Raw genomic sequence first — 15,160 nt, forward strand, 5'->3', positions numbered from 1 at the left:
CCCCGCGCTGGCCTCCCGTCTGCGGAGCCGGAGAGCGGCGGGGCTGGGTGAGCCGGACCCGGGAGCGCGGCTGGCTGCTCTCGGCCTTCGATGGGGAGTGGACAGCTTAGAGGGTTGCTCCTGGGCCGGCCGCCGGCCGCGCTGGGCTGCATCTCCGCCGCACCTGCCCGCGCGGGCGCCTGGCACCGCGGGCGGGAGCTTCTGGCCGTGCTGGTCACCTTCCCCGGGGAGGCTCCGCTGCCTGGGAACAGCAAGGCCGGGACCGGCAGGGCTGCACCGCCCTGCACGTGGCAGCCGTGTACCTTGGAGATGGCGAAGCGGCTAGTGGGGACCTAGGACGCCGATATGGACATTAGGGACTACACTGGGAAAAGGGCCTCCCAGTATGTGAGTTAGAGCATCACAGAGGAGATCCGAGAACCTGCTGGGAGTCCTGGACGAGGACGACGGGGAGAGCACCGCCAGCAGCGGGGGTGGGCGCTGAAGATTTGAAAGGTGCCCCCTCCATCTCATCACCTACAAACTCTCACACATCCCGGAGGATGGGGGGACCCTCTTCACCGTCACCACTTGGCTGAAGGTGGTCCAGAGGCGAAACCAAGGATTCCAGAGCACACAGCCGGGCAGGACTAATGGGCTTAAAAAACACAGGCTCAACAAAATCCACTTCACAACCCAGATGGTTCACATCACACCCTCTTTCAGGGACCCAGAGCAGCCACTGGAAGAGGAGGAGGAGGAACGCTCTCCTAAAGGCCACTTATCCTATTCCTTCAAATTAAGACCAAAGTCCAATGTATTTAGGTAAAAATAATTTCTTTTAGAAAATGCCAAGGTTTGTCTTCTGAAATTTAATAACAGAAACGAAAAAAGAACACTAGATGTAAGGAAGTGAGACCAGAAAATACAAACTAAATTATCCTTACTAGGTTGGAATGGATGGGGCGGAGTTCCCATCAGGCTAGCATTCTGGGGAAAGTGGATTTCTTTTTAAGAGATTCATCATATCTTACCCTGTACCCCATTTCTCTCCTCTACCTGTCTGACCTGGCGTCCCTATTTCGGGAGACTAGAAGTGGGGGGAAGAGAAGGGATGACTGTTTCTTTGCATTCACCATTCCTGGATGCCATGCAAAGGAAGGAATATTGCGCTTTTATGTATCTGTTTTATTAAGTGGTTACTCTTCCAAGGACAAAAAAAAAAAAAAAAAATGCAGATTGTTATGAAACTGGTAGGATTTGTAAGTGCAAATACTACATGCTGTCTTGCTTTTTTTTACCAGTTGCATTTGCATTTTAAGGTACTACTGGTACAGCCATGGGGGAGAGCAGTTTGGAGGTTCCTCTAAACACTGAAAATAGAGGTACCACATGATCCAGCAATCCCACTGCTGGGTATATACCCCCAAAATAGGAAATGACTATATCTAAGAAATATCTGCACTTCCATGTTGGTTGTACCACTGTTAACAATAGCTAAGATTTGGAAGCAACCTAAGTGTCCATCAACAAATTAATGTATTAAAGAAAATGCGGTAGATATATACAGTGGAGTATTATTCAGCCATAAAAAAGAATGAGATTCAGTCATTTGCAGCAACATGGAAGGAATTGGAGATCATTCTGTTAAGGGAAATAAGCCAGGCACAGAAAGGCTGACATTGCATGTTCTCACTTGCTTGTGGGATCTAAAAAATCAAAACAATTGAACTCATGGACATAATAGGTAATAGGGGGTTGGGGGGGAAGGCAGGGGATGGGTAATGGGTACAAAAATAGTGGGAAGGAACGAATAAGACATACTATTTGATAGCACAACAGGGGGACTCTAGTCAATAATTGTACATTTAAAAACAACTAAAAGAAAGTAATTGGATTATAACACAAAGGATACGTGCTTGAAGGGATGCATACCCTGCTCTCCATGATATGATGAGTTCACATTGCGTGCCTGCATCAAAACATCTCACGCACCTGGTAAATATATATGCCTATTATATACTCACAAAAATGTTTGAAAATAAAAATAAAGGAACTACTCAAGGTCAGGTCAGAGTTGAAATGCAAAAATACTAATTAGAGAATAATGGGAATACAATAGGAATCTTGTTGGTATTCTATTTACATTGTAAGCAGCAGTTCAATTGTTCTGTAAAAGCAATTTCAATTTTAATCACTGAACTAAAGAAATGGGCAACTCTGACTTCCGTAATATAGGTTCCACCTAACCATCTCTAACACCGCTGTCAAGGAGGACCAGTGTTAAGGTACATTATTAACAACCACACAAATTTTTATTTAAAGAAAAGAATACTCTTAGCAGCCTATGGTACTTTTAAATAAAATATTGCCTCTCATTCTAACTCTCACTTGTGTTGTCATTCTAAAAGTGTGAATTTGCTGAGGTTTATATTCTGGGTATTACATAACCAGGTTCTGTTTGGCATAACCGTATTTAATGGTGCTTAGAGCTGAATTACCTACAGAAACTTTCTCATTTATTTAGCATAAATTGGCATAGATATTAATGAGCCCATACTTCTGTGATATAATTATTAAACCAACTTAATGATTCTCACATAAGGTGTGAATTTATTTTACTAATGCATTCATAATCTATGCTTTGTAGCAACATTTTTCAAATGTTTAAAATGCTAAATCTTTTCAATTTTCCAATCTTTTCTTGAACCTATTAGATACCCATAGTGTAGTTACTGAAAAGCTGGGTAACAAATACACCTATTTAAAAATGGCACTACTTTATAAAAGAGACTAGAGAAAAGATGGGACTATTTCTATATTTAAATGCTGCTGGCAATTGAATTCCTTTGTATATAAATGAAAGATACCATTCATTAAAATGAAAGACTTGTTTCAAGTGTGGTTCTGAATTACATTTCATTCATTTATGATAGAGTAAATGGCTTTATAATTACTTTAAAATTTAACTCACAAGTATATTAAAACTGTTCATTGCAAGATTAGAATCAACTTTTAGGGGAACTAATTTAAATGAGCCCTTCTTCCTTAGTCTTTTGAGTCTCATATTTGCTGAAAGTACCCCCAGTTGGCAGGATAAGGGAGTTCACGGACCATAGGGTGAGTGAACCCATGCACAAATTGCAAATTGCCCAGAGCTATGACATTTTTAGACCTTTAATTTTCCAAGTCATAGAAATGTGTTACAAGTTCATCACATCTCTGTCTAAATGGCAATTGAATTTCTTTAAACATAGGTAAAAAATGCATACAACTATAAATTATTATCCATTAGTATGCCTCTATTTTTGCTTTAGAATTGTGGAAGTGGACCCTGTGCATTTGGAAAACACTTTCATGCCTACACATGGGTGAAAAAAATCTAATGTTGTATAAATGAAAATACTTTCTCTGAAGGTAAAAAGCATCCATTTGTTCTAAATCTATATATATATTACGTGTATCTAGTACAGAATAAACTATAACTTCTCATTGAGGAATCTTAGGTTTTACAGATATGTAAAGCTAAAGCAACTCTAAAGAGTAGACACTTCAGAACTGGAAGGTTCTGGTCAAATGTTGAGAGCAGACACTTTCACTGAAGGTCCTGGTGAAATGTGGGTAACTAATTGCTCAAAATCTGTAATTTGCTAGATACTTAACTATTACTATTAAGTTAAAATGTCATTTAACTTATGTCATGGTAAATGTCATTTACCATGATTTTCACATTAAAAGCTTTAACTTTTCTGGTAAAATAATATTTCAAGTGTTCAATTATTCTGAGGAAAGCTACTTCTAGCATTCTTTGTCATGATGGGCTTGTGTGCAGTAAGTGGAGCGTTTTCAGTTACTTACCTCTACATTCTTCCGGTTTTTCAGTTTCCAATTTAGATTATAAAAGGCAAATGATTAATTTAATTTGATACTCAGAGTTGTGTTTACCTTCAATGGACAAATACATGTCAGATACTTTGATGTTTATTGATATGACACTGTGTGGTTAAACCACTCAAATATGTCCATGTGTTTCTTATAGGGTACATTTGAAATAGTAGTGTTTATGCAACTCACTTATGTAACTTGGAAATCTGGTACTATTGCATTCAGGACTGAAATCTTGGAGTTTAGGTGTCTTGTCTCTCATTTTGAAAATAAGTGAAAGTTGAGAATGTAAAATCTATAAAGTTCATTTTTTAACTAGGAAAAAAACACAAATTAATGACAGACACCAAATTACATATCCAAAAAGCTCAGGGAACACCAAGCAGGATGAATATTTTAAAAATATACCTAGGAATATCATATTCAAACTGTAGAAAACCTATAACAAAGATAAAATATTTTAAAAAGGCAGAGGAACAAACACATTGTCTACAGAGAAACAGACATAATAATTACATTAGACTTCTGTTTACAATCCTTGCAAGTAAGAAGTGTTGAAAAAATTAGAATACAGCAGATATTATCCAAGTATTCATTATCTAAAACTGTGAAGCAAAAATAATTGTAACATGAACATATTCACCAGCAATCTGAGCACTCATATTAGTGTCTTTTTTGGAGACAATTTTGTCCCCCCAGAATTCCTAACCTGAAGCTCTATCTCCCAATGTGACTGTATTTGGAGAAGGAGCTTTTAAGAAGGTAAAGTGGTGGCTCTCGCCTGTAATCCCAGCATTTCGGGAGGCCGAAGTGGGCGGAACACGAAGTCAGGAGATCGAGACCATCCTGGCTAACGCTGTGAAACCTGGTCTCTACTAAAAATACAAACAATTAGCCGGGGGTAGTGGTGGGCGCCTGTAGTCTCAGATACTCGGGAGGCTGAGGAAGGAGAATGGCATGAACTCGGGAGGCAGAGCTTGCAGTGAGCCAAGATTGCGCCACTGCACTCCAGCCTGGGCGACAGAGCAAGACTCCATCTCAAAAAAAAAGAAGAAAGAAGAAGAAAGTAAAGGTTAACATGGGGGCAAAAGGGTGAGGCCCTAATCTGTTAGGACTGGGGTCTTCATCTGAAAAGGAAGAGACACCAGAGATACCTTTCTCTCTCTTCTCTCTCTCTCTCCCCACCTCGGTCCTGTCTCTCTCTCCCTCCCTCCCTCTCTCTCCCCACATGCATTTAATTGTGAAATTGAGGTATTTGTTAGAACATAGATAGTGGCATTTTAATAAAGTGTTACTCCTCTACTTTAAAAAAAAAAAACCTACACAAAATTTTGATAAATTCTTCTTTGAGGATGAGGCCAGGCATGGTGGCTCACACCTGTAATCCCAGCACTTTGGAAGGCCTCTAGGCAGGTGGATTATCTGAGGTCAGTTCAAGACCAGCCTGGCCAACATAGCGAAACCCCATCTCTACTAAAAATACAAAAAATTAGCTGGAAGTGGTGGCGGGCACCTGTAATCCCAGCTACTCAGGAGGCTGAAGCAGGAGAATCCCTTGAACCCGGAAGGTGGAGGTTGTGGTGAGCCGAGATCACGCCATTGCACTCCAGCCTGTGTAACAAGAGCAAAACTCCATCTCAAGAAAAAATAAATGCACACAAAATTGGGATGTGCCCCTGTCTTTTAAGCAGATATAACTTTACCGTTACTAAAATTGAGCCTCAGAAAAATTAAGCATGCTACACAAACTTAGTCAGAAAATGAATACTGAAATGGAAGTTTGAAGCAAATATTATTTATTTTGAATACGATGCTAATGCCATAACTCCTGTAGAGAAGGCTCAGGTGCAGCCAGAGAGACACTAGCCCACTGATGGATGGACAGACATGGGCAGGCTCCGTCTCGCGGAACCATCCACCACTGCCACAGCTGCCTGCAACAGACACATCAGATGACACTCCAGGCAAATAAAGGATTTTCACTGCGGACTTACTGGTTTTAAGAATAGGTCCTGGGGTAGAGAAGTCCCTCAATCCTTTGTGCTACAAGTTTTGAGAAGCAGGTAAAGCTATATGTTTTGTGGTTTTGTTTGTTTGCTTCATAAATGCATCTACAAGAAGACCAATATTGACTGAACATTTAAAGGGCTAAAATATGCTTTGTGTTTTTATATGTGGAAACTACTTTCAACCCAATGACTATTTATTGTATCATAGCTTGTGATGTATTCTGTTCACGGCTTTTAAGGTGCATTGTGCCATGATCTACTACCTTTCTAATTGCTTTAATTAACAAGTCATTACCACACTTACATCTTAATTATGCATACAGACAGGTACTTATTTTACATATGTGAACTAATTGTCAAAGCAAATGCAGATTGTATGTGCAAGTAAAGTCTTTTTCTCTCTAAAATTTCTAGGGATGTTCTTAAGTGAAATTCATATTCAAACTGAAGATTTTAGTTCAAAGAACTGAGTGTAGATTAAAGGCTTTTTGTGATTTAAACATAGTCAAGAGTACACTGTGATATATCGTTGAAGTTATGCAATAAAATGTCTCTAACCTGCCAACTTAAATCTATCAAGCAGATGGCACAGTACTGAATTTGAAACCAGAAATACTGAGTTTTTATATAGATGCTTTATAGATTTCTTTTATGATAAGAGCACATAACTCGCCTAAACCTCACACCAACTCTTAAATAGGGATAATAAGTCCACATCAATGCTGATGCCTCAGCTATTGTTAAACTCTTACAGTATGATATAAAGTGAAAGTACAATGTAATAACACTCCTAGGCCAACTTTGACCAGTTTTATACAGAAACATGTGCCAGCTTTTCTGTTTGCAAGGATAATATCAAAGCAAACACCAGAAAGTCACATCTTTGATGCAGTTTTTCAAAATCATACACATAATAAACAAACCAAAGACAAATGATGAATACTATTTCAGAGAATATAAAGTATTCCCCTTTCTTCTTTTGCCAAGGAAGTACAATATTTTCACCATTTTTATAGACACAATCAATTTTATTTAAGCTGGGAGTTAACGTCTCATTGTTTTCATTGTTCTAAATAAACACCTTTTCCCTTGAATATTGTTCTAAAAATTTTGCTCTGATTTTTCATGGCTGTGCTAGTGATATGTGAGAAGGAATACAGATGGCATTTAATTATGAACAGAAAAAGATGTTAAATATCATTAGTCATTAGAAATTTGCAAATAAAGACCACAATGACTTATTAATACATATATATATATATATATCAGAATGGCTAAAATAAAAACATCAAACGCTGAGGAGCATGAGTAAAAACTGGAGCTTTCACACATTACTGGTGGGAATGTAAAATCGTACAGCTATGCCAAAAAGGAGTATAGTAGTTTCTTAAGAAACTAAAGGAACCCGAGTCCCCAGGCCCGCAGTCTGGGCCAAGGTCACTGGCCCTGATCAATCAGAATGGGGTCCAGGGGCCTTCCTGGGGCCCTCCAGTGTCCAAGGTGCCCTTTGGTGGCCTCGTCTGCCCCTCAGCCCCTGAGCACACCCCTCTGTCCCTCCAATCATCCCTGTCACAGGGACATCTGTCACACAGCCATGCCCCACCTCCTGCTTTCTGGAGATGCCAACTGCCCGGAGTGCTCTTAGCCCTGCCCTCCCCATCTCTGGGTCCTGACCAAGGTGTTCTAATGGATACCCCCTGACCCAGGTCTCAGGGAGCTGCCAGCACCCTGGGGTCCCCTGAAGCTGAGACCCAGCAAGACACATGCGGCCTGAGGCTCCTACTCTCCAGCTGGCAGAACCCAGAGGTGGGAGCACACTGGAGTGTCCTTCAGGGCGTCTTCACCCCATGAGAGGGCTGGGGGCTTTGGGAGTTTGCAGCTGGCAGGAGTGAGGGCCCAGTCTCCTATCTCTGATGCATCCTTGGTCAAGTCCTGTCCCTCAGCCTGCAGGGCCTATTGCGGTCACCAGGTGAATCTGTGTTCCCTCAGTCTGGGAGCCCCAGGCAGGCAGCGCCCCCTGCCAACGACTTCAGGGCACCTGGAAGTGGAGGCTGAGAGGTCTCCCACTTCGCAGAGCTGGGCTCTGGCCCACAGGCCTTCTCCTTGGCTCAGGTGGTCTCTCGGGTTCCTGGGCTGCAGATCAGGGAACAAACATGGGCAGCTCTGCTCTGCCTACAGAGAGGTGCCCAGTGAATGCAGGTTCCAGACAAAAGGTGGAGCCTGGCATCCTGCCCTGCGTGGGCTCCAGCCTGCTGCCGCCTGGGGAAACTGAGTCACAGTGAGGCTCGAGGTTGTTTCTCAGACCACTCCAGCCCCTGAGGTTCCCCTGACCTCCCAATCTTGACGACGGATAGTGAGAAGAGGTTCCCAGGCCGCCTGCCACAGGTTCTGGCTCGGCCTGGGTTGGGGTAAGTCTCTGGGACACTGTCCTCAAAGCCCCATCAGGAGGCTGTGTCAGGCCAGGCACACCGCGGTGACCACAGCATGGAGTGAGGGTTCTGGCCGCGGGAGAGGTCAGGATTGGGGGAGGTCAGGTCCAGGGGGAGGACACTGGCGGGCACACGGTGGGGATGGACAGACCCTGGGCGGGTGGGAATGGCCCAGGAGGAGCCCCTGTGGCCAGAGTGAGGGTGGGGGCTATGGTGGGAGAGAGGGTGAAGGTGGAGGGAACAGGGGCCCAGGGGCCTGTGCTGTAGGAGGGACATGGACTTCCTAGTGAGGACTCTCTGGTGGGGAGTCTCAGGGAAGAGGACGCCGGAGGGGCTGGGGGTCCCCAGGACTGCATGCACCAGGCAGGCTGAGGGGAGGCCAAGCCAGGAGCCTCAGGCTTCTCACCGCCAGGCCAACGCCGCCCTCCGCTGGCCGCCTGGGGAATCGCGCCTAGGCTGGGGCTCCCCTGACCCCAGGTTTGCAGGACTCCCATGTGTCCTGGGGCGCTTCCTGCCCATCCAGCCTCTGCCAGGCAGCCTGGCCCTAGGTGGCTTTGAGGGTAGCCTCCGCAGCACAGGACCTGCCTCCACCCTGTGGGGCAGATTTGGGAGTCTGACTCTGGACACTTACCCAGAGGCTGAATTCAACTCCCCAGCAAAGAGCACGCTCAGACTCCCTCCCCGCTGTGCCCAGCCTGAAGGGACCCTGGCTGGGACTTGGAAGGAGGAGGCCAGAAGCCAGGGCCTGGCTCTCAGGCACTAGGTCCAGGAGCAGATGGAGCAGAGTCCCTGCAGGAACTGCCTCAGACTGCCCCGGAGGAGGCCTGACCTGGGACCCTCTCTGTGCTACTAGGCTGCCGTTGGGGTCAGGAGGGCAGGGAGGGCAGCCACATGTACAGTGGGAGACATCAAGTAACACTGTCAGTCAGCACACCCAACACCCACACGACAGCCACACCCCTGTGCCCTGAGGGGGCTGCGGGTGGGCAGAGCCTCCTCTGTCTTTTTCACCCCGAGCTGCCCACAGGACAGGTTCAGAGAGCCAAGCCAGGAACAAATGGATGGACCAAGGAAGGGGCTAGGGCAGCAGGTCCCCACCCACACCCTAAACCCTAAGGGTGGGACACAGAGGCTGGCGACAGGCTGGCCCCAGGATCCTCTAAGTGACAAGAACCCTTGGCCACTGCTGATTGCGCCGAGGCGGGGACAGGGATGGTGGGGCTGGGGCTGCCTGGCCCTTTAAGAGGGCAGTTCTGCCTGCCACCCTGAATGCCCCCTCCCCCAGCCACTGGAGAAGGGATCCCGTTTCTTAGCAACAGGAAGCTCTTGGTTGACAGTGTCACCCAGGCGACTGGGAGCCGCGTCTTGCTCTGGGACTGAACCGCTGGAGCTGCCCCGCTGACCGCACTGGGCTGATCGCAACCGGCTGGCCACACCCTCACTCCCCTGGCCCTGGTGGGCGGCTGGCACCATGGCGCAGACGGACGTACTCCTAACCAAAGAGCCGGCCCCGCAGACAGTGCCGCCCTGCGAGCTGCCGGCCAAAGAGTACGAGGTGGCCCGCAACACAGGCGCCTACACGTCCTCCGGGCTGGCCACCGCAGGCTTCCGCACCGCCAAGTACCTGCTGGAGGAGTGGTTCCAGAACTGCTATGCCCGCTACCACCAGGCCTTCGCGGACCGCGACCAGTCGGAGCGGCAGCGGCATGAGAGCCAGCAGCTGGCATCGGAGACCCAGGCGCTGGCGCAGCGCACGCAGCAAGACTCCACGCGCAGGGTTGGCGAGCGACTGCAGGACATGCACGGCTGGAAGTCGGAGCTGCAGCGCGAGGTGGAAGCGCTGGCTGCGGAGACCGACCTGTTGCTGGCCCAGAAGCAGAGGCTGGAGCGCGCCCTGGACGCCACGGAGGTGCCCTTCTCCATCGCCACTGACAACCTGCAGTGTCGTGAGCGCCGCCAGCACCCCAACCTCGTGCGCGACTATGTGGAGACGGAATTGCTGAAGGTGCCAGCAGCCTTGGGTGGCCGGGACTTGTGGGCGCAGAGAGGAGGGGCCCGGCAGTTCATGTGGACAAGCCAGGTGGCTGCTGCAGGCATGCGAGAGCCCAGCCCTCTGCACTTGGGAACCCTGAGTCCCGAAATCTGGCCCCTTAGTGACAGACCAGGAGGCAGCTTTGCCCTGGAGGGCCCCTGACTCCCAAGCAGTTGTTCCTCTTCTGGGCTTTGTCCTCCAATCCCTTTGAGTGCTGGCACAGTCATCCTCACCCTGGGCTCCCTGAACTGAGCCACAAGGCACCTCCCCAAAGACCATAGCTGGCTGGGACAGTTGTTCCCGAGGTGGAAACCCAGGCCTGAACTAGCACTGCGCGTGTGGACAGCTAGGGTGGGGTGGGCTGGGAGCCACCGCTCCCATTCATCCTATACAGAGCCCGGGCAACAAAGATCTGCACCCGTAGGTCCCCTCTCCTCCATGTCCCTGTAACTTCCGAATCCAGCCCAGCTTGTCAGTGAGGCAGCCTCATAGGGTGAGAGAGTAACTCAGTCCTGGCCCTGATGCTGGCTCTGGAGAATTCTCTGACCTCTCAGAGCCTGGGGCCTCCCTGAGAACCACTGCAAGCCCGTAGACATTCATGAAAGATGTGGGGTGGGGGCAGCTCTTCTCCTGCCACACCCCCAAGCTCAGGCAAGAACCCTTGAGTTCATTCCTCCCTTCATGCCTTCCCTCCTCCCTCCCTTCCCCAGGCCCTTCCCCCTGCACCCCCTCAGTGCCTCAAGAACTCCTACAGCTCCCGCAAACCCTCTGCCCGCACCAAGGGCACCTGCCCAGTAATGGAGACACTGACAGTGCAGGAAGAGGCAAACCCAGGGACAGAGGGGCGCAGGACTCGGGCCCTGGCACACACGGAGGTAGCCGGTGGTCAAGGCAAAGACCCCAATCACAGGGAAAAGGCTTGTTCCTACACACAGAAAATTAAACTGGCCAGGCAGTAAGAAGAAACACAGGATCCTCCTCCTGTTCTTGCTGTGAGCATGGCCTTTCCCAGCACAGATCCCTGAGGGGCAGCCTGGGCAGGCATCTAGGCCCCTAGAGTTTGGTTCCTCAGGGGCTGTTCAGGCACCAGGGGCAGGCCAATGTTCCTGGGTGCACTGAGGGAGCAGCAGTGATGACTCCTAAAGCCTGGGGCGTGGGAACTGCCGCTGAGGGACCTTCCCAGCAGCCCATGGAAGGCCCTGGAGGAAAACACCCCACTTACAACTCACCAAGGAGGATGCCCCAAAGCCCAAGATAAACCCAGTGAGACAGCAGAACTTGCACAGTCAGAGCTCAGGCCCCGGCACTCAGCTCCTTCGGGTGGCTCAGGTGTTGACCAAAGCCGGCAGCAGCTGGGCCTGCTAGGATCCTCACCAGGGACTGGCTCTGGTGCTCAGGGCGTCTCCTTCCTCAGGAAGCCGAGCTCATCCGGAACATTCAGGAGCTGCTGAAGAGAACCGTCATGCAAGCTGTGAGCCAGATCCGGTGGGTCGAGGGCTGCCCAAGGGATGACTCCTGACCCCACCCACGGCTGGTCCTGGGGCAAGGCATTGAACGACAGGACCCTGAGGCCCAGGGCAGGGGCTGCCCCAGGTCACAGTGGGAGCGCAGGGCTGGGTGGGGGAGGTTCCGGCCCAGCCTGAGGTTGAGTGGCCAGAGCCCAGTCCCACGTCTGCTCTGTAGCCTCCCAGTCTGGGCGGCTGCTCCTGGTCACTGCTGAGCATGAGGGCTGCCCAGGAGGGGCTGGCCGAGAGTTCCCTCCTGAAGCGGGCACTGGGGCCCAGCCTGCAGCAGGGACAGTCCCCAGCAGGGCCCTCCCTGGGCACATACCAAGGCCTTGCCCCACCTCGCCCCAGACTGAACCGGGAGCGCAAGGAGACCTGCGAGATGGACTGGTCAGACAAGGTGGAGGCCTACAACATCGATGAGACCTGCGGGCGCTACCACAGCCAGAGCACCCAGGTGCAGGCTCATCCTCATTCCACCGCCTTCCAAGAGAGGTGGGCCCCAGCTCTGACCCCGCGCTTGCCCTGGCTGTGGACTTGCCTCCCTCCACCCGGGGGCCTCAGCGGGGCTGCTTCCCCCAGCCTGGCCCAGAGGCCCTCGCCCCCGAGGGTACTTGGGAAACTTTCTACCCGGGCATGAGCAAGCGAGCAAGACCCCCTCAAGTGCCCAGCGCGTGCACAGCCAGGTCGCGGGGGGACAGGACAGGGTGGGGTGGGTCAGCACCAGGCGCCGGCAGGACTGCGTTTCCGTCCACGGCCAGCAGAGGGCGCGCGACCACCGCCCACTTGAGCGCAGCAAACCCCCGGGCGCAGGGAGGGGACCCGGGCGCCGGGTACTAGGGAACGGGGGCTTCGGGGGCCGGAGGTGCTGCAGAGGCGGCCTCGGGGGCGGCGGTGCTGGGAACGGGATCGCGGGGACGCGAGGGGACTAAGCGCCCGAAGTGGGTAGGGTGTGGGGGGACTCAGGGGAGTTGTGGGCCGGGGGGCACTCGGGGACAGGGAGCCTGGGGGACTGGGCTTCGTGGGGCGGCGCGAGGTGCATCGGAGTCCATGCGGGTCCTCCAGGAGCACGGGGCGCGGACAAGGCATGGGGGCGCGGCAGGACCCCCGGCCTTTGGCAGAGCCTCCCCGCCATCCCTGGCTGTCCCCCAACCCGCAGCGCCTCCACCCCGGAGACCTGGGCCAAGTTCACGCAGGACAATCTGTGCCGCGCCCAGCGCGAGCGCCTGGCCTCGGCCAACCTGCGGGTGCTGGTGGACTGCGTCCTTCGCGACACCTCCGAGGACCTGCGGCTGCAGTGCGACGCTGTGAACCTGGCCTTCGGGCGCCGCTGCGAGGAGCTGGAGGACGCGCGGCACAAGCTGCAGCAGCACCTGCACAAGGTGGGGCGCCCTGAACCCCCAAGACGGCTCCCGCGCCTGCCCACCACTCTGCCCCCCGCATCACCTGGCCTGGGCCTTCAGCACCGCTCTCCTCTGCCCCACTTACCCCGAGGGACCCCAGAAGCAAGTGCCACCTCTCCGTAAACCTGTGTAAAACCAGGCGAAGCTGAGTATGATGGACGGGTGTTGCCACCCCCATGACTAAACAGGAGGAGCTGTGGGGAGGATGGAGGCAGCAGGTGGTCTGGGGAGCACTGACCTCCCAGGGGTCCCCGAGAGTCCTGGCCTGGCAGGCAGGGCTCTGATCTAGGGTCTCAGCGTGGCCTTTACCGCCTCTGAGTGCCCAGTCCTTGAGCAGGGTTCGGGTCCTGGTGACCACCAAAGATGGTAGTTCTTGGACCAGAGCTAAGGGGCAACAGGCTGCCTGACTCTTCCAGAGCCCGCTGGGGCCCCGTGCACATTGTTCCTTCATTCATGCCTCCTTGGGGCCACTGGTCAGGACTGCCGTCTGGACACAGCCCCAGGACCTGGGCAGGACCAGCCTGGTATCGGCATTCCATATGCCCGGGCATGAGGGCACAGGCCCAAGGGCACTGTCCTGTCTGCAGACGCTGCGGGAAATCACAGATCAGGAGCACAACGTGGCGGCACTGAAGCAGGCCATCAAGGACAAGGAGGCCCCTCTGCGCGTCGCCCAGACCCGGCTGTACCTGCGCTCACACCGGCCCAACGTGGAGCTGTGCCGCGATGCAGCCCAGTTCAGGTGCTGCCTGTGCCTCTGAGGCAGTCCCAGGTGGCCCGGTCCACCGCCTCCCTGCTACTCTCTGATCTCAGCCTCCAATAAACACCCCAACCACCCACACACATCCCCCGCAGGTGCTGAGAGGGGAGGGAGACTTTGGGGCCACGCGCAAGTACACCTTAAACACACAGACATGGACATGACCCTGGGCAGGTGATGGGTGGGGGGCTCCCAGTGCCAGGGACCTGTGCCCACGTGGTCTCACCCCACCCTGTGCTGCCTCATCTTCCCGGGAGGAAGCTCCTGCAGACAAGGTGAGCTCCAGGAGGCCACAGGGTCAGAGAAGCCAGGCAGGGCCGTTCCCTGCTGCCCTGAGGGTGCTGTCCACACCTCTGGTGGAAAGTATGACCTACACTCGGGCTCCAGGCATAGATGGGCCGTCCTTTTGTTTCCCTTGTTAACGGATGCCCAGTGGCCCCTGCTGAGCCTAAGTACCTTTCTTCCCTGCCCCTCAGTTCCTTCAAGGAACTGGGGGCCTCCCTCCGTTAAACATCAGGAATGGAAAGAACCGAGCCTGGTGGGCTGAGGGCCAGTCCTGTCCTGCCCGGGTCGAGATCGCATGCGGGTCACTCATTCGCACTCTCCCGCGCTCCCTGGGAGGACCCTCGTAATTTGTGCTCTGCCCTAGAGCCGCTTTCCTGGTGGGGTTCCCTTAGGGGTCCTTTCACGGAGTCTTCCCAGGACCTCCTGCCAGCTCCTATTGGGAGTTTTGGGTTCCTTGCACCCCAGAAGGTGCATACTTCTGCCCTCCCCAGCCCCGGCTCATACTCCCCAACACCCCCAGGCTGGTGAGCGAGGTGGAGGAACTGAACATGTCCCTCGCAGCGCTGCGGGAGAAGCTTCTAGAAGCAGAGCAGTCCCTGCGCAACCTCGAGGACACCCACATGAGCCTGGAGAAGGACATCACCGCCATGACCAACAGTCTCTTCATCGACCGCCAGAAGTGCATGGCCCATCGTACTCGCTACCCCACCATCCTGCAGTTGGCTGGCTACCAGTGAGCCGCTGCCACGGTGCTTCCCCGCCAAGTCCCCAAACAAACAGCACGTTAGCTTTCTGCACGGAGTGTGTGTGCCCGGTGGGACCTCGACTTGCTGTCCGTCTGAACTGGCCTTTGGGTCCCCTGTGAGGCTGGCT

The 15,160-nt window shown here is 52.0% G+C and overlaps 1 protein-coding gene across 1 annotated transcript; it reads left to right on the plus strand.

The window, feature by feature from the left end:
- The first annotated feature begins 9,689 nt into the window (after window positions 1-9,689).
- Window positions 9,690-15,080, plus strand: LOC105498951 (tektin 4). The gene is made up of 6 exons (XM_011771352.3): window positions 9,690-10,307; window positions 11,749-11,819; window positions 12,191-12,334; window positions 12,999-13,221; window positions 13,830-13,984; window positions 14,808-15,080. The coding sequence occupies exons 1-6, from the start codon at window positions 9,774-9,776 to the stop codon at window positions 15,022-15,024; spliced, it is 1,344 nt and encodes a 447-aa protein (XP_011769654.2). The 5' UTR covers window positions 9,690-9,773; the 3' UTR covers window positions 15,025-15,080.
- Window positions 15,081-15,160: the final 80 nt, after the last annotated feature.

The sequence above is a fragment of the Macaca nemestrina genome, chromosome 14 (genome assembly GCF_043159975.1).
Source record: "Macaca nemestrina isolate mMacNem1 chromosome 14, mMacNem.hap1, whole genome shotgun sequence".
Taxonomy (NCBI): domain Eukaryota; kingdom Metazoa; phylum Chordata; class Mammalia; order Primates; family Cercopithecidae; genus Macaca; species Macaca nemestrina.